This window comes from Nyctibius grandis, chromosome 6 (assembly GCF_013368605.1).
Source record: "Nyctibius grandis isolate bNycGra1 chromosome 6, bNycGra1.pri, whole genome shotgun sequence".
Lineage (NCBI taxonomy): Eukaryota > Metazoa > Chordata > Aves > Nyctibiiformes > Nyctibiidae > Nyctibius > Nyctibius grandis.
The window spans coordinates 74,985,887-75,009,713 of NC_090663.1; the positions used below are offsets into that span (position 1 = coordinate 74,985,887).

General features: G+C 42.1%; 1 protein-coding gene across 2 annotated transcripts; it reads left to right on the plus strand.

Annotated features, from left to right (window-relative positions):
* The first annotated feature begins 631 nt into the window (after window positions 1–631).
* Window positions 632–10,394, plus strand: PCDH18 (protocadherin 18). 2 transcript variants are annotated; one of them, XM_068403455.1, is made up of 4 exons: window positions 632–3,505; window positions 4,418–4,506; window positions 4,642–4,805; window positions 9,272–10,394. In XM_068403455.1, exons 1-4 carry the CDS (start codon window positions 1,001–1,003, stop codon window positions 9,937–9,939), a joined length of 3,426 nt encoding a protein of 1,141 aa, XP_068259556.1. In that variant the 5' UTR covers window positions 632–1,000; the 3' UTR covers window positions 9,940–10,394. The 2 variants fall into 2 exon arrangements, with proteins under 2 accessions (XP_068259556.1, XP_068259557.1); XM_068403456.1 differs by having other exon boundaries at window positions 4,421–4,506.
* The last annotated feature ends 13,433 nt before the right edge of the window (window positions 10,395–23,827 follow it).

Below are 23,827 nucleotides of genomic sequence, written 5' to 3' on the forward strand. Positions count from 1 at the left end.
AGGAGAGCTCTCCGTGCTCCACGGAGGAGCACAGTTGTTGAGGAAAAGCAGGTATTAGGTAAATGAGCAGCAAGAAGCCGCTCTTGAGGCACGGTTAGAGAGACCTCACCCCAGCTCCTTTACTAAGCAAACGCCCTGAGATGATCCCGGTTAGTTAAACAAGGGAACCTTAAAAAGTATGTAAATGAGGCGCGCGATCGCATTTTTCCCTGCAGGAAGGGGAGGAATTAAAATCACAAAAACCCACTTGAAACTGCCCAGAAAATGCGGCGGGAGGGGGAAGGGGGGGGGGCGAGAAGTTGATTTAAAGTTGCCCTTTAGCCATTTGTGTGCCCCCCACGCCCCCCCCCTTCGCGGCGGCACACTGGCGGCGAGCATGGGCTGGCGAGGGAGCCGGCCCCCCTCTCGCCCGCCCGTTCCCCCCCGTGCCCCTCCGCCCTCCCGCTCCGCCCTCCGCGGCGCGCAGGGCTGCGGGGCGGGCGCGCTGCCCCCGGCGGGCTGATTGGCTGGGCCGGGGCTCAGCACATGCCGGGGCCAAAAGCTTTGTCTGGGGAGTTGGGGAGTGAAGTTGCGGAAGATTTTTTAAGCTGGAGGAGGCGAGGGAGGGTGTTTAGTCTGGCGGCGAGCGGGGAGAGAGGGGGAAGGCGCAGCGGAGCCGTGCGGGGCGGAGCGGCGGCGGCTCCCGCTGGCTGCCCGGCGGTGCTGGATGCTGACGGCGGGAGGGGACCGCGCTGCCCCGGCACACACCGCGACCGGGAAGAGGAGCGGGGAGTCCAGCGAGGGAGTGTGGATTTGCGTACAGCTTTGTCTCTGGATGTCCTGGCACGGTGTGTATGCAAAATAAACAACCCCGAAAAGTTTTCTGATCCGGTAAGATACTGCTGCTCGGCTGGCTGGGAAAGGTGTTCTCAAGTCTGAAAGGACCAGATGTGGGTTTAAGGGACCGGAGGAAGTCGAAATAATTGCTTTTTTTTTAAAAAAAAAAAACTTGCTTGGAGAAATGAATTGCAAAAACTTACAAATGCACCAAATCGGCAGTAAAATGCACTTTATATTCATATTTGCACTGATGATAATATCTTTCAATAAAGCTGCGCTGGGCAAGAATTTGAAGTACAGGATTTATGAGGAGCAGAGAGTTGGATCGGTAATTGCAAGACTATCGGAGGATGTAGCTGATGTTTTATTAAAAATGCCTAACCCTTCCTTGGTTCGTTTTCGAGCCATGCAGAGGGGGAATTCTCCCTTGCTTGTAGTCCGGGAGGATAACGGAGAAATCAGCATCGGAGCTAAAATTGACCGGGAACAACTCTGCCAGAAAAACTTAAACTGCTCCATAGAGTTTGATGTGATCACTCTGCCCACTGAACATCTGCAGCTTTTCCATGTTGAAGTTGAAGTGCTGGACATTAATGACAACTCTCCCCAGTTTTCCAGAGCTCTTATTCCTATCGAGATATCCGAGAGCGCAGCTGTAGGAACCCGCATCCCTTTGGACAGCGCTTTTGATCCAGATGTGGGGGACAACTCCCTTCACACTTACTCCCTTTCTGCAAATGATTTTTTTAGCATTGAGGTGAGAACCAGGACTGATGGTGCAAAGTATGCAGAGCTGATCGTGGTTAGAGAGCTGGACCGGGAGTTGAAGTCAAGTTACGAACTCCAGCTCACTGCTTCGGATAAAGGGGTGCCTCAGAGGTCTGGATCATCCCTCCTGAAAATCAGCATTTCTGATTCCAATGACAACAGCCCTGTTTTTGAGCAACAGTCCTATATAATCCAACTTCTAGAAAATTCACCGATTGGGACTTTGCTCATAGACCTCAATGCTACTGACCCAGATGAGGGCGCTAACGGTAAAGTCGTGTACTCCTTCAGTAGCCATGTGGCTGCCAAAATTACAGAGACTTTTAAGATAGATTCAGAAAAAGGGCATCTGACCCTTCTGAAGCAAGTGGATTACGAAGTCACCAAATCCTATGAAATTGATGCACAGGCACAAGATTTGGGGCCAAATTCTATTCCAGCCCACTGCAAAATTATAATTAAAATTGTGGATGTGAATGACAACAGACCTGAAATTAGCTTAAACTTGATGTCCCCAGAGAAGGAAGAGGTAGCTTACATTTCTGAAGGGTCACCCCTGGACACTTTTGTTGCCCTGGTCAGAGTGCAAGACAAGGACTCTGGTGTGAATGGAGAGATAGTTTGCAAGCTCCATGGACATGGCCACTTTAAACTTCAAAAGACTTATGAAAATAACTATTTAATCTTGACTAATGCCACTTTAGATAGAGAGAAGAGATCTGAATACAGCTTGACTGTAATAGCGGAGGACAAGGGAACGCCAAGTCTCTCCACAGCGAAACACTTTACTGTCCAAATCAGTGATGAAAATGACAACCCACCCCGCTTCCAGACAAACAGATATGAAGTTGTTATCTTGGAAAATAACTCTCCAGGAGCATACATCACATCAGTCACAGCCACAGACCCAGATCTAGGTGACAACGGGCAGGTGACCTACACTATTTTGGAGAGCTATATTTTGGGAAGTTCTATAACCACCTATGTGACCATCGATCCCTCCAACGGGGCGATCTATGCCCTGCGAACCTTTGATCACGAAGAAGTAAATCAAATTGCCTTTATGGTTCAAGCTAGGGATGGAGGGAGTCAGCAGCTTGTTAGCAATACCACGGTTGTACTAACCATCATTGACGAAAATGACAACGCTCCTGTCATTGTGGGGCCGGCGCTACGCAACAGCACAGCAGAAATCTCAATCCCTAAAGATGCTGGAATTGGCTTTCTGGTCACCAGGATAAGGGCTACAGATAGAGACTCTGGTATGAACTCTGAACTCAGCTGCTCCATAGCAGCTGACAAGGAAAGCAGCATCTTCGTGATGGATCCTAAAACTTGTGACATCTCTATCAATGTGAGTGTTGAATCAGTTCCAGCAAAACAGTGGGAGTTTTTTGTGATAGTCCAGGATAAAGGCAGTCCTCAGCTTAGTACTAAAGCACTTCTCAAATGTACCATTTTTGAGTATGTTTATTCATTTTCAAGCACAGAAGCAACTTTGGTAAGCCAACCCTCCCTGGATGTCTCCATGATAACAATTATATCCTTAGGATCAATATGTGCTGTGTTGTTGGTCATTATGGTTATCTTTGCTACAAGATGTAATCGAGAGAAAAAGGACACCAGGTCCTACAACTGTCGCGTGGCGGAATCGACCTACCAGCACCACCCAAAACGACCCTCAAGACAGATTCACAAAGGGGACATTACGTTAGTGCCAACGGTTAATGGCACTTTACCCATCAGATCTCACCACAGAGCTTCTCCATCATCATCTCCAACCCTGGAAAGGGGACAAATGAGCAGCCGGCAGAGCCACCACAGCCACCAATCACTGAACAGCCTGGTGACAATCTCCTCTAACCACGTGCCTGAAAATTTCTCACTGGAGCTCACCCATGCTACTCCGGCTGTTGAGGTAAGGTCCATACCTCGTTTTGCACATCCATTCACTCATACATTCACTTGGGTGCATGGAGGTTCTCTGCATGCAACCTGTGAGAGCAATAGGCAATTAGGTCTATGCCTAATGAGAATGTGTTATGGATTTCTCTTTAGATGACACAGCTTTGCAGTTTTACTCCAATATCAACTGAATCCATTACCATGGGGAACAGGAGTAAATCTATTATTAATAGCATTATTTCTTGGTTCTTCTCTGTAAGGTCAAAACAATGGAGTGTAACATAGACAGTACTCTGCTCTGGTTTACTGCTCACTCTTTCTTGCTTCCTTGCCTTCCCTTTCCCTCCGTATAGCCCTGTTTAAGAAAGAGTGCCAGAGTAGTTATGTACAGAAACAGTACAGGAAATGCTTTCATTAGTGGGGATGGAGAGCTAAAAGGTTAAACACTGACACAGTTTAAGTACAGCTGTTGTAACAGATGATCGTGGTATCTCAAACTTTGAGACTACAGTTTTCAAATGAGACCTGTGTCCTGGTAACTCTTTACATTTAGAGCAATGACATTTTATTTTGAATTAGGATCCTGGAATGCTAAGGGGTTGATTCTAATCTATTAAAACAAAATTCCACCTCTGTTTAATTACTTGTTTTACTTGTTAATGAATTAATTATTATGAGTTCAGAGGCTAATGAACAGCAGTGCATTTCCTCATTGTACAAGGTCCTCAGATGTTTCCTGTGGCAGACACTATACTATGAAATAGTCTGTTGTACTGCATTATATATGTGCAGGAATTTGATTAATTAAACTTTAAAGGAAAAAAAAAAACACCCAACAAACAAACCTGAGAAGTGAATTAATGGTTTTACAACTAGGAATTTGAGCTTTCATTTCAAGGAATCAGTCTTTTCATCTTTTCTTTAGCAGGTTTCTCAGCTTCTCTCGATGCTTCACCAGGGCCAGTATCAACCAAGGCCAAGTTTTCGAGGAAACAAGTATTCCAGAAGCTACAGGTAAGGATCTGGACTGTTCTGCTACATATGCACGTACATGTATCAGAAAATACAGGCATGTATTTTTAATCAAAAAGTGGAATATAACGTACGTGAGATAATTTAATTCCACCATCACCACAATTCTCTTCACAGATATGCCCTACAAGATATGGATAAATTCAGCTTGAAGGACAGTGGCCGGGGTGACAGCGAAGCTGGAGACAGTGATTATGATTTGGGGAGAGAGTCTCCAATTGACAGACTTCTTGGGGAAGGATTCAGTGACCTTTTCCTTACAGACGGGAGAATTCCTGCAGGTAAGAGCACAATGGAAGCTGAACAGTTTATTTGCAGTCCTGCCTGGCTGTCACTTTGATAAAGCTACTACTGAGAAAGCAAAAATTCTTTAGCTTTCAAGTCCTGTGTTTCCTTCCTTTTTACTCTGCTTCATGATAAATACTGAGCTGAAGCCGTCACATATCTAGAAAAATGAAACCTCAGACACAGCTGAAAATCTGCCCAGAGCAATGCCTACTTTTTTATATTATTCACATCATCGTGAGCTGGCTCCAAATTCCCCCCAAAAGCAAGATCTGCTCCATGGCCTTAGACTTTTAATGACTGGGTGGATGTTTTTGCAAAGCCCAGGCAGTTGCGGTTTGTTAAAAATACCCTGAACTGTAATTTGGGAGATACATTTTCCACAGTGGGTTTGATCCATACAATACAAACTTCTGCCATTCAGAAACGGATTGTGAAAGTGGTCTAGAAATATGGATGGAGAAGAAAGAAAAGTGTATTTTTTTCCCACTGAAAAATGAACTTGAGAGGCAAGGGAAGGATCTAAATGTGTCCCAGATTTTAAATCTTGCAACCCTAATGTCTAGAAGAAAGAGCTTAAGAGGTACAATTCAGGGGCAGAGGGCAGAAAAGAGAAAAGCTAGAAAACGGTGAGTGAAAGTAAGATAAACACACACGTACATATTCATGCATATGAGGTACCACTTTTAAATTTATGCCCAGTTATAAGTTGAATAAAAGAAGCTATGGGGAATCACGTGAAATACAGATATGAGAGTTTTGTAATTAACTTTCATAATTACACAGCCAGTGGTTGTACCCTAGATCTTGTGCTTATTTCAGATCGTATTTTCTCTGAATAGCCGACAGGGCCAGATAGTTTCAGTATGGTTCACTGAACCAAGAGTGTAAACTTAAAAGTTTAGTAAAGTTATTTTATACACGGGGGCACATTGCTTTGTGGGGTGGTGCAGCACGTATTCCCTCCTAAAGTGACCCCCCACGTACTGCCCAGGGCTGGAGGAGAGGAGCTGCAGTGCTGTGGCTCCTTCCGTCTGCTGCCACGGAAAATACCAGGGTTGTACCTGCCCTTGGTGTGTTTTACCCTGATGCTAGGCAAGAGTAAAGCCCAAAAGTTTAATTTGTTCTTCTTATACATTTTAACTTTAAATTTTCCTTTGTCTGTTTTGCTCCAGACTAGATCTTGTATCAGCTATCCAGGCATTCACCTGCCTCCTCAAACTAGTCTTATGAACCCAATGTTTCAAAACTGGAGGCCTTGAGAAGTTACTAGTTTTTCAGAATCTTTAATCTAAATCTGGACTCCTAATATATTTTTATCCTCATCTCCTCCAGCTCCTGCTACTCATTCCTCTGCCAGCTAGCATGAGGCATGTCTCATTCCCTGCTGTGGTTAGCAAGGAGGCAGGGAGAGATCTGCTGGAGCTCTCAGTTGCCAGGGGAACTTCAAATGATGTTTGCCCTGGCATTGAGCCCCGCCGCTGCCAAGGAAGAGCTGTCCCCTTCCCGGGGAGCTGGGGGCTGCTGACGGGTGGGAGCAGTTACCCTCTTGGCTGGCTGAAATGCCCATGACTCATTTTCAGCTCTTGCAGTTCGGGCTCTAAACAGGAAGCCAAAGGGTAGGATTTCCAAAAGTGCCTTCGCCCAACACTAATCACATTGAAAGTAAGGAAAATTCCCGCTGAGTACAGGCAGAACTGGGTTGGGCTATCAAGATGAGCATTTAATCTCGCCCAGATGTCCATTTGCCGCTATACATGGTCTTAACCCATCAGATGAGTATGCTGAACCTGTTCAGATGAGACCTGAATTGATCTGCAGTCCAAAGAAATAAAAAAAGAAAAGAAAAATTCCTGGAGATTTTCTGTTCTCCATTTTGAAAGGTTTGTGCATTGTCAGTCTGGAAACCTTTCAAAATGCTGTGAGAAAATCCTTTCCGTTTGTCGTTGTAAGGTGGAACTGGAAAGGAACAGAACCAGTCCCTCGAAACTTCAAAAAGGACATGATCAGAAAGTTCAATAACTGTCCTGGAAAGACTTGTTTCTTTCTCTCTCACTTTTTAAATCCTCACCAATAAGCTTTAAGTTCTGGCAAAAAAAAAAAGCAAGCTGTTGTACATCTGTTTTTTTTTTTTATTTATTGCTGATTTAAGGGCAGACTGTGACAGCATTCCATTTCCTCAGAGTATCTTTCAACCTTATGCTCAGGAATGTCAGAATTTCATAGAATCATATCACAGAACCATAGAATGGTTTGGGTTGGAAGGGACCTTAAAGATCATCTAGTTCCAACCCCCCTGCCATGGACAGGGACACCTTCCACTAGACCAGGTTGCTCAAAGCCCCATCCAACCTGGCCTTGAACACTGCCAGGGAGGGGGCATCCACAGCTTCTCTGGGTAACTTGTTTCTTAGCAATTTATTATTTTATACCAAAATCAATCCTGATAACATCAGTAACAAAACTCACCCTAAAATGACCCTCCCTGCTAATGAAATGCTAGACCATTGAAAGTCTCCCATTAATTTACAGGGATCGTCTTAATTAGAGGAGTAATCCTCACCTTCTGGGAGGAGTTGAGAGCTGGTCCAGGCTCCATGGATCACTTAGATATATTTTCTCCAACTCTTAGGCATTTTCTGTAAAACAGCAGATGTGTGCTTTTCATACATGGGAACAAAGCACTTGAGAAGGCATTTCAGTCACTCGTATCAAAACTTCAGGCACTGCTGTTTTCTAGGTTGCTTTTTTTTGTTTGAAGCTCACTCATCAGCAAGCCATTTGCAATAGCTTGTGCACTATCCAGCCTGCGGCCTGAACCTGTATTCTTGAAGAAATTCATACTCTCACATGTAAGACAGAGAAAGTTTATACTCAGAGGAACGGAAAGGGCATTATGAAAGCAAACAATATGATAAGCTGTGTAAAGCACAGAGATTAATAATGCTGACAGGATGAGAGTAGGACTTTATCAATCACTGGTACGTCCTAAGCTGAAATAACCCTGTTCAGTGCTGCTTACACCGTGGTAAAAAGATTTTTTGGTAAACTGAGTGGATCCAGAGCCAGATGGGAGACGTGATGAGAAAGCGAGGAAAACTTACAGGGCATGACTGCAAACATTTCTTATGGATTCAATAAGTAAAGAGAGAAAGGAAAAGAAACTCTATTCTGTGTGGGCTAATCTAACCATTAAATGATACAGAATTAGGGCAAAAGCTTCTTACAGTCAAAATATGTGTAATGCGAAGAGTCTGGCATTTCTGAAAACTTTCTTCTGAAGTATGGGACTCAAATTCAAGTTAGCGGCCCCGGCAGCACCCAGGTCTTTTCCAGCAGGTCTGCGAGGCACCCAGGCAGTGCCCAGCCTGAGCCGAGGCTTCATGTCCTAGAGAGTCGGTTCCCTTTGGAGAGGAAAATTTGGCCTCTCTCCTGGCACATCTCTCGTTGCAGGTCTATCAAATAGGGCTTTGCCCATCTCCGCTTCCAGGGATCATTCCCAGACCTCTTCAGGTGTTTGCGGAGGACTCTTGCAGTGCCCTTCCATGGGCCAGTTCAGACCAGCATAGCTCCCAGGGATGCAGTCACTTGCCCCATCGTATTGCTTCTCCCTGACAGACACCACTAAACCCAAGCAGCCGAAAGAGCGGCTGTGTTGTCTTCTGCTCTTCAGCCCTCCTGGCTGGCCTGGATCCCCACCTCAAGGGTTAGAGCCCACCTTGTGCCAATGCCTGAGCCAACATGGTCCAGTAACCTGAGCTACAGAGCTGCAAGTGCACCTCAAAGTAACTCCAGTGGAAACACTGGAGTCACACGGGGTGTGAATTAAGCCCTAGGTATTCTGGTACTGGATTAAAATGTAACTGTTTCAGTTAAAAAGGTAATAAGGCAGTGGATCACCTCGTATTCAACATACATCTCCTTGTCAGATCAAAAGGAGGTGTGTTAATGAAGAGGAAGATCCTTCTGCGTGTTCTTTCTTCTTTATTTCCCCTGTCCATTTATTCCCACTTTATTACTCTGTTATGCTTCTCTAATAGCACATGGAAGACCTCACTAAAACTTAAGTAAATACTTGGAGGTAGAAACACCTTCAATTTTTTTTTTTTTTTTTTTTTTTTAAATGAAACAGCACTGTACAAAGGGAACAAATGGTGTTAAGTCACAAGTGCTTGTTTTCCACCTGGGATTTACATGCATATCTTCAGCCCTGATTAAGAGATCCCATTACTGTCTTACATGTTCTGCATTTATCATTTTCATTTTTTGAGGCCATTTGGAAATGGAAGTGCATTTAGAACCAGACCATCTGCAGGTGCCACCTTCCTGCACACAGAAGGTGAACCCAAACGCCAGATTTGAACATCTTTGGAGAAGTTCAGCCCTTGTGTTAGTCCCTGCGAATGTAAGTGGTATCTGCAGCAGGAGGGGGATTCTCACTCTCCTCTGTTCTCTCTTGCAGCGATGCGGCTGTGCACGGAGGAGTGCAGGGTTCTGGGGCACTCCGACCAGTGCTGGATGCCGCCGTTGCCCTCTCCCTCCTCCGATTACAGAAGTAACATGTTCATCCCTGGGGAGGAGTTCCAGTCTCCCCAGCAGCAGCAGCTGCAGCAGCAGCAGGGCCTCGAGGAGGATCCACAGCCTGCTGACGCCAGTGAGAAGAAGAAGAGCTTTTCAACGTTTGGTAAAGACTGCCAGAGCGAGGAGGAGTCGGGGGACACCTGCACCTCCTCTCTCCTCTCTGAAATGAGCAGCGTCTTCCAGCGCCTGCTGCCTCCCTCGCTGGATGCCTACACAGAGTGCAACGAGATGGATCGCTCCAGCTCGTTGGAGCGCAGGAAGGGACATTTGCCAGCCAAGACTGTAAATTATCCGCAGGGGGTGGCAGCCTGGGCAGCCAGCACACATTTCCAAAACCCTGCCAACAACGGGCCCGCGCTGGGGACTCACTCGAGCGCGCAGCCTTCCTCTAAATGGCTGCCAGCCATGGAGGAGATCCCAGAGAATTACGAAGAAGATGATTTTGACAATGTGCTCAACCACCTCAGCGATGGCAAACACGAACTCATGGATGCCAGTGAGCTGGTGGCAGAAATTAACAAGCTGCTGCAAGATGTCCGGCAGAACTAATTGTTTCAAAAGCCTTTTTTTCCATATTTATGGAAAACTGGAAGGGAAAAAAAAATAAAGAACAAAAAACAGACTGAGAAGAACTGGCCTTGCCAACTAGTTGCATTTATCATAAATGTGTCTGTGTATGTTGAATATTAAAATACTGTATTTTCATATGTACACAATGCAAGTGTGATTATCTTTATCTGTATTTTAAAAATACATTTGTACCTTATATTTATGTGTAATTTAACAAATAAATTTTATTTTTGTACACCCACAGCAAGCATGTTTTCCTAAATGTACATAGATGGTACCACCCTTGTCAATCTTCCAGTGTTCTTGCCACACAGGCACGTTAAAAAAAAAAAAGGAGGGTTATTGCTTTCCCTTGTTATTTCTTTTAAGTCTCAAATGTTACAAATACGAATTCAAACCACTGAAAAGTTATGCAAACATTAGTTTCAGTAAATGATCCAACACCTTGTTGCAATGTTTCATTCTTAGAATAAAGAGTTGTCAACTCCCATGAAACCTAAAATGTCCTTTTTATTTTGATGCTTTTGATCTACAGAGTCATTTTCTCATTTAATTAATGAATTATTGCAGGCTGGGGTCTTCCTCTCTTTTACAAGTGTTTTCCCAAGTGAACAAATCATAGAATTCAGTGATGGGACTTCCAATGTTATCTCTGCAAAGAAAGGTAAATTTCTTCTGCCATTGTTATGCTGCAAAGCGGGTTGAAGTGAGCAGTGTATACTTGAAAAACAGCAATAACATCAGCTTTTCTGACCTCAAGCTGAATTCTCAATGTATGTAAATAAAAAATTGCAATTGACTGCTTTATCCTTGTAAATGACACCAAAATAAAAGGAATGTTGCATCTCCCAGGACAGCAGCTGATTATAGCTGTGTTCTGCCTCTGTTGTAAGTGTGCCTGCCTTGTATTTGCAAAGTGGTACAGAAATACTTGAACTTCCTAGAAAAGAGCTATCCTGCAGGTACATAGGCTCCCACTGAATCCCATCCTTCCATCGTGGGGCTTTTCCCTGTACTGAAGCTACCTCAATGAAAACAGTGATTTATACCATGGTGCCATCACCAGTGGGGGGGTGATGTCACTAGTATTTCTCAGATAAAAGTCAATGTGGTTCCTTTAGTTCCTTTTTTTTTTCAAAACAGTTTTTGGTTAGCCTGTCACACACAGGGAGATTTTTGTAATAGTAAACAAACTGATTTTATAGTTGAGAAACGTGGGTGTGTTCTGGACTCCTGATGCTCATGTCAGCAGAGTGTCAAGTTATTAAGAGATGGCCAGAAAAACTGGTATTTTGGGCTTTCATTCAGAGCTGCAGATTCAAATTTTTTATAGGGTATATTTTTTAGCAGAAGTGTGAAAAACTTGAAATAATCCAAGTGAACCTGGGCATAAAAACTGGCACATATCTTTGTTCTGGAGAATTGCACTTGTAAAGTACCCTATAGAATATTTTTTTCAAGGTAGATACAGAAAAATCCTTTTTAGTGTTACCTAAAAAAGGCAGAATTTTGTTTTGTGCATAATCTTTATTTGTTAGATCTGTGTGTAAGGAAACTTTTGTATCATTGTTGGTCTCAGTGCTGTAGATGTGACATTTGTAGACACGTAGACATTTGTTGACACCTGAATAATGGAGAGATTCTCAACTTGTTTACACTTCAGGAGTTCATGAGTATAGCCATGCTGGTTAGAAATACCGGGACCTCAGATTTCTAACCAAGTATCTGTATTGGCAGATGAAGCTACCAAAGTGTGAATTTGTCAATGTGACTTACACATTTAAGGGAACTGGCTTATCCGTACTGGTACAAGAAGGTCCTCTAACAGTGGACGCTTTGTTTCTGTTTTGGAGAGTTGTTATAGCCCCTTTGAATGCCAACAAGGCCTCAGTCTCATTGAGCTAATGCCTGTTACTGAAAGGAGGAAGTCGTAACATCTCATTTATTAAATATTTGAAAACCTCTTCCCTGTTTTTTGCCTTCCTTCCCACAAATAGGCCTTAATGGCCCCAATGAGCCTCACCTGGGTCCTACCCTCACGCTTCCCCTCACACCAAGGACTCAGGAGCTCATTAAGCTCAGAGTGGGGCATTCAGCTGTTGTATGAGTGTTGTTCCCTACGCTTGCTTCCTGGATGGACCTGGGACTTACTTTACAGCAGTGTCTCCAACCTCATATCCAGCTGCTGCTGACAGGAGTCCTTGGACGGACCTTCATCCTGGTTTGTCACCTTGCCATGTTGGGGGCTGTTGATGGGTCCCATTACCAGCACCTGGCTCAACCTGCTGCATTCAGGTACTGTAGGGTGGTACTTTGTCAGGGAGGGTACTGCCTGTGTTGGGATTGCTCTTAGCTCCTGGCCTGTCTCCTGCCCTCCTCCCCGGAGCAGCCCTGCTCTTGGTGCTCCCTGACAGTATCCTGTGCCCCATATTCATCCCTAGTCTTGCCTCTTTATCTGCAAAGTCAGGTTGACTCTGAAACCAGTCTAGATGCTGTAGCAGTCCTGCCAAGTCCTGAAGTTCACAAGGGCATGGCTTCCTCCTTAGCTAGGATGTTTCTCTCTTGTCTCAGCCCACCCTTTCAGTTGCCCTCTTCATCAGTATCCAGTTTTGGTCCTGCTCTCCAAGTTCCCTCACCTCATTCTCCTTCCTTTTCAGCTCTCTGATGATGCTTCCCTTAAGTCAGTCTTACCCGTGTACTAATCCTGCACAGCCCATGCCTCTACTCTTGTGTTTACAAAGTTCTTAGTGTCCAAGTAACATTGCCCATGACTGAAATTCCCAGTTTCTACCTCTTCAGCTGGGTCAAGTTAACACCTTCCTCAAATCCTCTCTTGCCCTAATTTTTCATGTGTCATTGTGAGCTCCACTCGCTTCATGAATTCCCCCACACGCGATGCCTTTCATCGGGTGACCGTAGCGGGTGGCAAGGGCTGATGTGTCTGGCTGTACCTCTGTGCTGCTGACTCTGAACAGGAGCAGGATGAGAGAGGGAGGCTCAGGCAGAGCAACTCCCAAGGCAAAACTCATGCCTGCTTCAGAAATCACTGGTTATTTGATTCCAGCCTGGGCACACGTGGTGTGCGAGGTGTACGGGGGGACTGGCGGTTATGTTAAAAGTGTACATGATGGTAGTTTGACAATAGCTATTAAACTTGGAAATTAGTTTTCTATTGACCTGGGTAAAACATTGCTGTCTGTTATGAAATCAGAAGCTGAGAATGAAACTCCCCTTCAAGTGGTGCAGATCCCTCCTTCACAAATAAATGCAGATAGATATTGCTTCCCATTTCTAGAAGAGGAAATATTAGACCTTCAGGCTTCGATTGGTTTGTGCTGTCTATAGACTTGCAGGGCAGCTTGATAAGCTCCATTGTCACAGTCACATCATCCAACAGGGATTACTAACCTGTTTTAAATTTAAAATCCTTACATCAGTTTATGCCCACTGGCCCATGTCACATGGATAGTCTCAATGATTTAAAGAGCCGTTGTTTGCAGAGGGGGCTTTCCAGCAAAAATAGATTGCAATGAATTTCTCTGGTAGCACCAGGCATCCAAATATCATAAAATACGTGAGGTGTTCCTAGGGGGGATTTCTATACCAACACACAGTATTTGGTATGTGCATTGCTGCAAGAATCATATCATGTAAAGAGAGCAGTTATAAGACCAGTCTCCAGGAGGAAAAATGTGTACTTGGATTGTATCTGAAAGGCATTGGAGTTTGAGCTGTGTTTATTATCAATAGGAAGCTTGCTAAAAGATCTGTAGATTGTGGTAAATGAGGGAAAAATCTGTCTTAATCCTACTCTGTTTAGAGTTCCTCTTTTTCTCAGGCTTCCCTTATAAAAGAGAGAAATTATATATATTTTTATATATATATATACTTGTATAAACATGCATATATATATATATATAAAAACCCTAGCACCAAATCTTTTCTATGTGAAGAACAGGGAAAACTGATATTACATAGATTTAAAAAAAAAAATAATCTGGATTTTCTACATTTTGACAACTAATAGAGGGTTGGGGGTTGATGGTGTGTTTTGAACACCAAACATGAGCATGATTATCCTGTCCAGAACACTAGGTTGCTATCACTTCTATAAATGCTTGGCACAGTTTTATCCTTGAAGCCAAAACCTTTTCCTCCTTGGTATCATAATGATAGAAAATATCATGAAAGTCAAGCAAATGTTAATTACCAAAATACTGGTTATTACTATGCTCTGGTGGTTCTGTCATTGCTACCATAGATGAAATTAGTAAGACTTTTGAACAAATGCAAAGCTTAATTAATGGACACTCAACCACTATGTTTCTCTAGACTCCATGTATGTTTTCTTTTATAGTCACTTCTGAAATGGATAAACTCAAAAATGTACCGAAATAATGATCAGAGATACTGGGTTGTTTGACCACTTACTTAATTTGTGTTTAAAGTATTTCTGTAACCACTGCCTCGCACTTTACTCTTCGATGTCCATTAGGATAAACACATTGAGAGGATGTGGAGGATGTGGCTGTCAATAATGTCTTTGTTGCATTCTACACCCTGGTCATGTTTATAGTTCCTTGGTTTAAGAACAGCAACAGAATGCAAACAAAAGCTACCACAAAATATTTAACCTTTACGGTTTCCTATCTTTTTTTTAATGCAAACTTGAAATTCATAGAAAATGCCAGGAAATTTAATTTCCTCCTCTTCTCTGCAACCTGCAGAGAACATCCAATGTTTCCAAAGATTAGAAGACTTCAAAACCTCGATTGTGAACTGCATATTTGAAACAGAAACTTTCCATGCTGCAGCACCTAGACTAGGATAAGCAGCCAAAGTTTGCCTGCAAGCAGTAAAAAAGGCTGGATTTGTGAAGAAAATCTTATGTTTAAACTTTGTCAGGAAGGACAACACGTGGCAGTTAGTCCAAGTTGCTTTAAAGAACACATGCAAAAAGATGTCTCTTTTGTTTAGTTACTATTAGGTTAACACGGGATCTCAGTTTAGATACTAAGAGACTATGGTATGTGTCTATTTTCTTTCAACAATGCAGACTGTTACAGAAAGGAGTGAAATTGTGCCTGGAAGTGTAACCCAGGGTCAGACTCTATCTGCCCACAAAACTTGTCCTGCAACATATTCTGTAACGCAGTTTGTATAAATAAAAAAAGGAAGTGATAATATTGTAACTACAATCAATAAAAAATATTCATAATTAGCAACCCCGTTGCACTTTACATCCTCAGAGCTGTAGAACCATAAATGACTGAGCACTTTAAAAAAAATATTCTGGGATCATTTAACCCACTACTGAAAAAAGAGCCTCTCTGAACAGATGCACAGGAACAGTTTAAACCGTACCGTAAAAACTATTTACAACAGAATTGGTAAATAATAACTTGTTTAATTAAACCTGAAGGGAGACTCTGACAGAAATGGGTAATAACCTAAGCTGAAATTTGACCAGCGCACACATTCTTCCACCACTTGCCCAAATAGCACTGTGGGAAATACAGTGAGAAATGACCATGCAAACTATTTTGCAGCTTACGTGAAGCATTTAAAGCATCACCATGCATCCAATTTCATCGCATGACTTTGGTTTAGTACTAATTCAAGAGAAGAAAGCACTACGTAATGAATCAACAGCACCCCTTATACATAGCCTAGCTATTCCTTGAGGGACTTTTATCCTTGTAATGACCACACACAACGAATGCCAGGTAAAGTTCAGAAGTTCACAGTCACAGAAGCAAGCTGCAGAACTCAAGGGAGACTTCACGTATTTGTGAAGAAAAACATTCTTAAGCATACTAAGGGTTAGAGCTACAAAATCTCTTAAGTAACCGTAAATTCATCTAGCGTACTTTTACTCATCTAAATCCTAAATATAGAATCTCAAAACATGGATGTCTACTTGTTGATTGATTTTATGTCGATGAATTATAGCATTGCCAATGACTCCTGACATGTAGGTGATTTGCTGTATATGTTCCCATGTAAATACTACATTAAATTCTCTACGTGTGGGAAATATCTGTGCCTGGTCACACCAAAGTCTGTCAATGCCCAAGTGCGTGGGAGGCAAGCAATCCATTGCCTGACTCGTGTCAGGGCCTCAGTGCTGTGGAGGTTTGTCTATCTGAACATGCAAGACCAGACTCCAGAGAAAATACAGGAAGGGGAAAAAGAGCTGCACACTGCGACAGGCACTGGAAAGCGATTGTCTGCTCTTCCACGTGGTCACCCCTCAACTCTCATTTGTTTATTTTCTTTCTGTAGATGAAAATGTGTTTGAAACATTAAAGAAAGACAGCAGCTTTAATGGGAAAAATTGAAATTGTATGATAGGCTGGTGGTTTGGACAAGAAGCTGAAGCTTCCTGGGAAGAGAAAGGGATTTGAAGCTGAAGTTTCTCATAGCTCTGGTAATGATTAAAGCACTCACTATACTTTCATATACTTGTATTTTGCGAGGGAGAATTGTTGTAAGCTCTTGCCCTGAAGACAGGATTGATCATGGTGGGTTGCTTGTTTTGTTTTTTTTAAAAAAACTTTTAGCTTTAACTTTTTTTTTAAAAAAAAAACTTTTGCCTTTAACATCAGTCGAGTATGCTGCCCTCCCATCTTCTCCCTGCAACAGCCCCTGGGCATTCCTGCCTGTGCTCTTTGCTGCTGGAACAAGGATAGCGTGGAACAGCTCAAGGAGTTGATCTGGCTGCAAACTAGTGGCTTGCTCATGACGGTTTGTGCTGCTGCAGAGGTGGGTCCTGACTATAGAGTAGCCTGGGCTTTGGGTGGCATCGGTTGCCACAGAACTCTGCTCTTGGTCACTGGTAAGCATGCAACTCATGCAACTGTTGTAGTTTGAGCGTTGCTAAGAAAGCAGCTGTGAGAGCACGGAGCACAGGCCAGGCTGCAGGATCTGTTTGGGTGACGGACTCTGAACTCAGTGCTTTGGGGCTGCTCTGCCGGTAACACACAACCTAAATGATTCAGACATGGCTGTGGAGGGTCGTCTCTCCCTGTAGACTGGTGACTTAATCCATACTGCCATCGTCTGCTTTTTTTACTGGCTGGTTCAGGTGTGACATTCCCTGTCAAGTGCAAGGTTCTCCCAGTGTATTGCACAGAAAACATGTGAGTGCTATAGATCCCGCTATGTTGAAAGGTACATATATTCTTTGTGCATTTAGCCTTAGAAAATTAGTGTGAGAGGAAGCCTACCTCCTGTTTGTTTAGTTCAAATAATTCCTTCATTGTTTTGTCCCCTCCCTCATTGGTTTGGGTACTAATACCTTCATCTCATTGAAACACTGAATGACTTTTTTTTTTTTCGGGGGAGGGGTGGGGGGAAACTAGCAGGAGGGAGTAAAGGGACTGGGAAGCCAGTGCTGTCCTGTGTGGTCTAGGAGAGCTCTCTGCATGTAAAGTCCACAGAGTTTTTACAGCAAATATGGATAGTAATATTTTTGATTTTTTTTTTTATGCTAAGTTATTCAGTGCAAAACGGTATTTTTGAGTCGCAATATTTACCCACTTGGCAAGATTCCTTTCCAGCTGGTAGGGCAGTGTCCTAGGGTCACCATGGCGATGTTAAGTAGAAACCATGAATTATGCCTTAAAAGGAAGTGTTCTTTCTGCTGTGTATGGAAAATGAAAGAGTCTCTCACATATGGTACTGTGGCTATAATAACTTGGCGTAACTTAGTGTCTTTATCTTGTAAAAAGATAAGACTTCATCAATGATTATATTTAGATCTCAGAAGGAGAATTCAGACTACCCAATTACTATTATGTACAGAAAAAAAATAGCTAAGACAAGGAAAATAAGCAAAGTCTAGATGAGAGAGGATTGTGTTTGTGTTTCCTTTCCACAGGCTCCAGCTGGTCTTGAAATAAAATGGTTGCTCTCTCTACACATAAACAGATTTTTGTACATGTTTAAAAGTGCATTGCTATAAAACATGGGTGAAAGGGAAAGGGAGGCACATGTGAGCCTGGTAGTCGATTTACATGTACGGACGGGTCATGGACAGACTATTTAATACTTGATGGGTAGTAAGGCAGCTGATTGCTGATGCCCTGGAAAAAGCTAATTGTAAGAATTGTGTGGGCTAATGAGCTGAAGCTACTGCCGGTGTGTGAGAGAGTGCGTGGAAAAAATCCATTTCCAAATTAATGTAGTACTGTGCAAAAAGAAAAGGAAAGGAATAGGTTAAAAAAATCCAATTTTCTTGTTAATCAGGGCTGTGCTGCTTCAAGTAATGCCTATTATCCACAATATTTGCAAACTGACAGGTAACCTGGTTGGCTTTTATATAAATGATGACAAACAACCACAGCAGCTTAGTGCACCTCTGACAAAGAATGATGGACATTTTTTTATTCAAATAAAATGAAAACATAAGCTTGGTAAATTGGCAGGCTTCAGGCCACCTGGGCTTATTTTGACCCATCTGGCTTTCTTAAATTCTTAGGATAATTAGGTCACCTGTCTAAAAAGAACATGTTGATTTGTATCCAGACTAAAAAAATGTTTGTGGTGAAGTGATCTATTTATCTTCTCAAAATATCAGTGGGTGATATTAAAATCCTTATACATCCTCAGGTTTGGATTTTTGTTTTTGTTTTTTTTTTTTTTTGTTGTGGAAGCTTATGTCTGACCTGACTCCATGGAGAGTCCTATAATTTAAACTTTTAAAGTCTTTTAAAAAGATAATATAATTTGGGCATTACAGTTTCAGAGGTGCAATGGGTGAATGGCGTTTACACTGCTTTAAGGAACCAAGTTATGCTGTTACAGTCATGCCTTAAGATCTTAAAAATCTGTGAAACAAAACCACAAGTGTAGACGTGTATGTTGAAGGGCAACCAAAATTCAGGTCTCTCTGATGGTTCTTGTCTCACTGGAGAGCAGCAAAGTATATGCTGCATGTGTTTTGAGTGCATAACTTCATATGGGAAATAGCAAAGAGATTTATCATTGAAAACATTTGTAAACAACTGAGAACTCAGTGGCTTTCTGCCAGCGTGGGTGGACAGCAATAGTACGTTCTGATGCTCTGTGTTACTCAAGACAGGTTTCTTCAGCATCGTTTACAAAAGTCTACAACAAAAAACTCCTCGAGAATATGCAGCAGTTCAAGTTAACTGTGCAGAGCAACAGCGAAGATTTGTCAGCATAAGTAGTTCTGCATTTTTGCATGTATTAGAGTAAATTACCTCATTCCTTCATACCACAGGGAACCTGCTTTATGGAAAAGGTGTGTGTGTGTTATTAACTGCAGTCTTAAAATACAAGATTTAGGCAAAAGAAAGCATGTATTAAAAATGTGTCAGAAAGGACCTGACATGATTGTTTGGCAATTAAATTAGAATGAAACTTCAAAAGTTAAAATAGGAAGCAAAGCCACTTGTATCCATGTAGACTTTACTCGACTGAGAACTGAAAAAAAAACCACAAACAAAAATAAAGATCATGTTCTTGTGATTGACTGTGCATGCTATGGGGTTTTTAGATGGCTTAATTTCTGAGAAGTATGTAAATTCAAATATAAAATGAGAACCTGTATGTGGAATGGATTATCGTTTTGCAAGTAAATGTAGTGATTTTTTTTTTTTTTAATTGAAATATAAACATACTGAAAGAGAAAACATTCATAAGTATTGGAGATACTGCTCTTTCTGGGTTGGGCACAACTGAGTGCAGACACCTAAGCTTTACTAAAAGACTAAAGGTCAGATATGGCAAAAAAATTGTGTAGGGTTTTGAGTGTTTGTATTTATTTCATCTACTTACAACCCATCTTTGGTATCATTGCCATGACTAGAAGAACTTCTGAAAGACTGTTGTGTTAAGAGTAAGTTTTTAATGGTAGTGTTTCACTGAAAATGAAACTCAGTAGAATGACAAACCATGTATCATCAGTATCAACTTTAATTAGCATGTGAAAGACTAAGAATAGATCCTATTTCCCTGAAACTCAAGGGAAGCCCCCCAAAAGGCTCTCTTATTATTTTAACAACTTGTTTTATAAAACTGAGCACATAGAAAGATACTTATTCTCCTTCACTTCCTATGCTGCTTCTCATCCCAGATTTCCAAGGAAAAAGGAAGGGAAGGGAAAAGACCTGGACAGTCCTTGGAGAGCAAGAGTGCTCTGCCCTAACTGTGCTCCAGGGTTTAAGTGCCTCAGAGAAGGTACTGAGCTTGTTTGGGGACACTTAGCTCGATGTCAAACATGTCTTTCTGGATAAATCCTCTGGGTCAGGTGCTGTGCTGGACCTAGTAATTTGTGACTGGTAAATCTTGTCAGGTGTCTGTTGCCTTACTGAGTATGATTTGGCTGAGGCTGATGAGAACTGGGGTAGACTCTGTTAATGCAGAGCTGATTCATCAAGCCCAGCAGTTCCAGCATGATCTGTTTAAAGCTTGGCTGAGGCCTGAAAAGGCTGGATGTCCGTCAGCACTAGCAAGAGGAGTCTGAATGAATTCAGTGCCTCATTCCAAGGGCTGTTGGCTGCATGGATGGCAGCCAAACATATGGTGACTCCTCGGGCTGGCGGGACTAGAGCAGCAGCTGGCTCTGCCAGCTCCTCCACCCGCTGATGTGGTGGGCCTCTGGAGAAGTTTTGTGCGCACTCTCTCATTTTCTCTCTGCTTGTTGGACCGGTGTCCAAAAAGATTCATACCCTCTTTACGCCCTGGGGCTCTGAGCTGGCCAGGTAGCAAATGGTGCTTCTGGAGAGAGCCCAGCTTGTAACTCGGGAAGTGAAGAGTGGTCTGGGGAAGAGGAGATCTGGCGTCTTTCTTGACTGAGTGCTTTGTCCTCGGTAATGGTCTTTTTCACTGAAAGCAGCAACATTATTATTATCTCTCTATGGAGTCAATAGGCAATAAATGAAAGCCCGTCTCACTTCAGAAATGAAAATTGATTCCTTCAATTTGGAGACAGCTTGTGTTCTCTCCATCTCCCTTGGAACCTGAACACACAGAAACCTCTGCCAAAATTAAGATGATACTGCAAGGGTATTGGAAACAGCTCTCATAAATATCAACAGGAGACAAACACGGGTGCAAAAGGGTAGCATCCGTTCAGTTGTGCTGGGGGCAAATCTGCAATGAGAGAGGAATGTCACTGGGATGGAAGGTGCATGAGAAAATATTTCAGCCCTAGTTTTTCTCTTGAGAATTGTTATGCAGTATGTTCCCAGGCAATTTACAGAAGAGTTACTTACTGTACATTACATATGGTTGGAAGAGTGTCTTTGGGCAATTTAGTTAAATGTTGAGCCTGGGACTCATTGTACAAGACCAGTGAAATTAAATGAGATATGATAGATTACTTCTAAAGAACATTAGCAGCAATGTTATATGTTTAGTAATGTTACGTAGTTTAAATGCTACCTTCCCATAAAGCATACTTTGAGGGAACAATACCTGAAAGCAGAAATAAGGGACAGTATGCTGAAGCATCTCTCCAAGTCCATAAAAATGTAAACATTTTTTGTGAGCACTGTTGGACACAACATAATTATCTTTGCTTTTTTTACCTCACAGTTTAGAATACTTATTTCAGAAAAAATTATTGATGAGAGAGAGATTGCACTTGCAGCATGATAGGAAGTGATTTTCCTGCCTTATTTCAACCTGCCTGAGGATGGATGTCTGGTCCTGTCTGCCTGTAAGGGCTCCTTGCCCCTCCCAGTATTCCTCTCCATAGCTCTAGTAAATTAATCTGTGATCCATGAGGGGTTTTAATCATATTGGAAAACTCTCAGGTGAGCCCGTAGTAAAATACGTAATTTAAGTATTTAGAAAAATAGCATTTGGTAAACTTAATTTAGCAAGCTTACTTAGGCACAATTTTCTAGTGTCTCCTAGAGCTACAGTATCTGTTAACATGCTGTTCACTCCAGCCAGGGCTGGCTGCTCAGTTGAATCTCTCAATATTTATGATTGTTTAATCTACTGGGCTAATAACCTAGAATATATATTGCTGGGACTCGAATTTATCTTATAACACAGCAGGAAATTTAGCAAAATACTTGGGCTCAATCTGTTCAACCAAGAGGACTATTCTCTAAATTATTTTCGTGTGTTCTCTTGGTATGGGAATGGGGTTTTTGTTTGTTTGTTTTCATTGCATTTTGAGGAGATCAATGTAGAATATGTTAAATACCAAAAATAAAATCAGAAAGACTTATGTCCCAGGTGAATTGAATTGGCTTGAGGACAAACAAACTATAACTGGATACAAAAGTGTTTAAAGAGGTTTTCATAAAGTGATTATCAGTATTCTGATGTGCTGGTATGGCTGCTTTCTTAACTTTACAAAAAGGATATGTGTTTTTTCCAAATGCAATTACTTTAAAAGGCACTCAATTAGGGACTACAGTGGTTATTTAAACGTATGAGTGTGTGGAGAAGGGTGCCACTCAGATTGGACATTAGGAACAGGTTCTTCACTGGAACAGACTCCCCAGGGAAGAGGTCATGGCACTAAGCCTGTCAGAGTTCAAGGAGCATCTGGACAAGTCTCTTAGTCATATGATTTAGTTCTAGGTAGTCCTGCAAGGAGCAGAGAGTTGGACTCGATGATCCTTATGGGTCCCTTCCAACTAATTCTGTTGTATTGGTGGAAAAGTCTATTGTACAAAGACACAACAAAACTTACAGAAGGGCAGTTCAGGCTAAGCAGTGTCACTGGTAATGGAAATTGTGGTAAATGTTCTCTTAAGGCTTTCTGGAAAAGCACAATTCCTTTTTGCTCAAACTTATGTGTATTAGTAAAGTAATTTGATATTGTTGGACTGGTGTTTTCCAGCAAAAGCTTGCCAAGTGCAGTATATCCCAGCACTTTAAACTCCAGGGTGGACAAATATCTCCCTTTTAAAAAGTCTTTTCTGAAATGGGGCAGATTCTACTATACCTTAAAGAAAATATCACCTTGATATCTGCAAGAGTTTAACACTGGAAGGCTATCTCTTAGCTGGTTTGTTGACAGAATAATTAAATTTTCTGTTGGATAGTGAAAATGCTTAATCATTTAAGACAATGAGCATACTCTTAATATAACTCTTCATATAGCTGGGTTTTAGGTCCCTCCTTTTCTCTATTCTCTAATGAGATGCAGTTTATAAAAAGTTATCTGGTTCCCTAAACCAGAAAACAGACATATTAAAAGACCCGTCTCCCATCTATAAGAGTAAAAGCAAAGCTGAGAGACAATGAGGAGGATGTGTCCTGGATCTAATTCAAGAAGGACATTAACGAAGAAATGGTACCTGGTTTACTGAGCATGAAACCTGATCTCCAAAATATTACAAATGGAAAATGCATGTCTTCATCCTGCTTCCACATCTGAGTTTATTTTTAAAGTGACTCATTAATGTGGAACATGATTAAGAGAAAAGACTGGAGTATCAGCAGCTGGTTGTCCGTGAGAAGTGCTTAGGACCATTTTGGTCAGTTAGAAAACAGAGCACAACTCTTCACAGCAGGTATCTAGCAAGCATCATGGAGCAGGATCATGAGTAGTAGCCTTAGTGACCATCATTAGAAGAAATTAGTTGAGGGCTGGGGAAACATTAGGGAGAAGGAAGTATCTCCACGGTATCTCCTGTATTATTCCGTATTACGGTAATCTTGTCTTCTCATAGCACTGAGTGTGTTTGTTTAGCTGGAGGCTATTGGGGACTAAAGTGATAAGTAACAGAGATGCATGTTTAAATTTAAATGTAGACTTTCAGCTTGATTTAGGATTTCAGGACTTTCAAGAAAGTTCTACAAGAAACAGGAACTTATAGGAACTGCAGGACTGCAAAAGAGAGTAAAATGAATGATACAGTTGTTTTTAAAA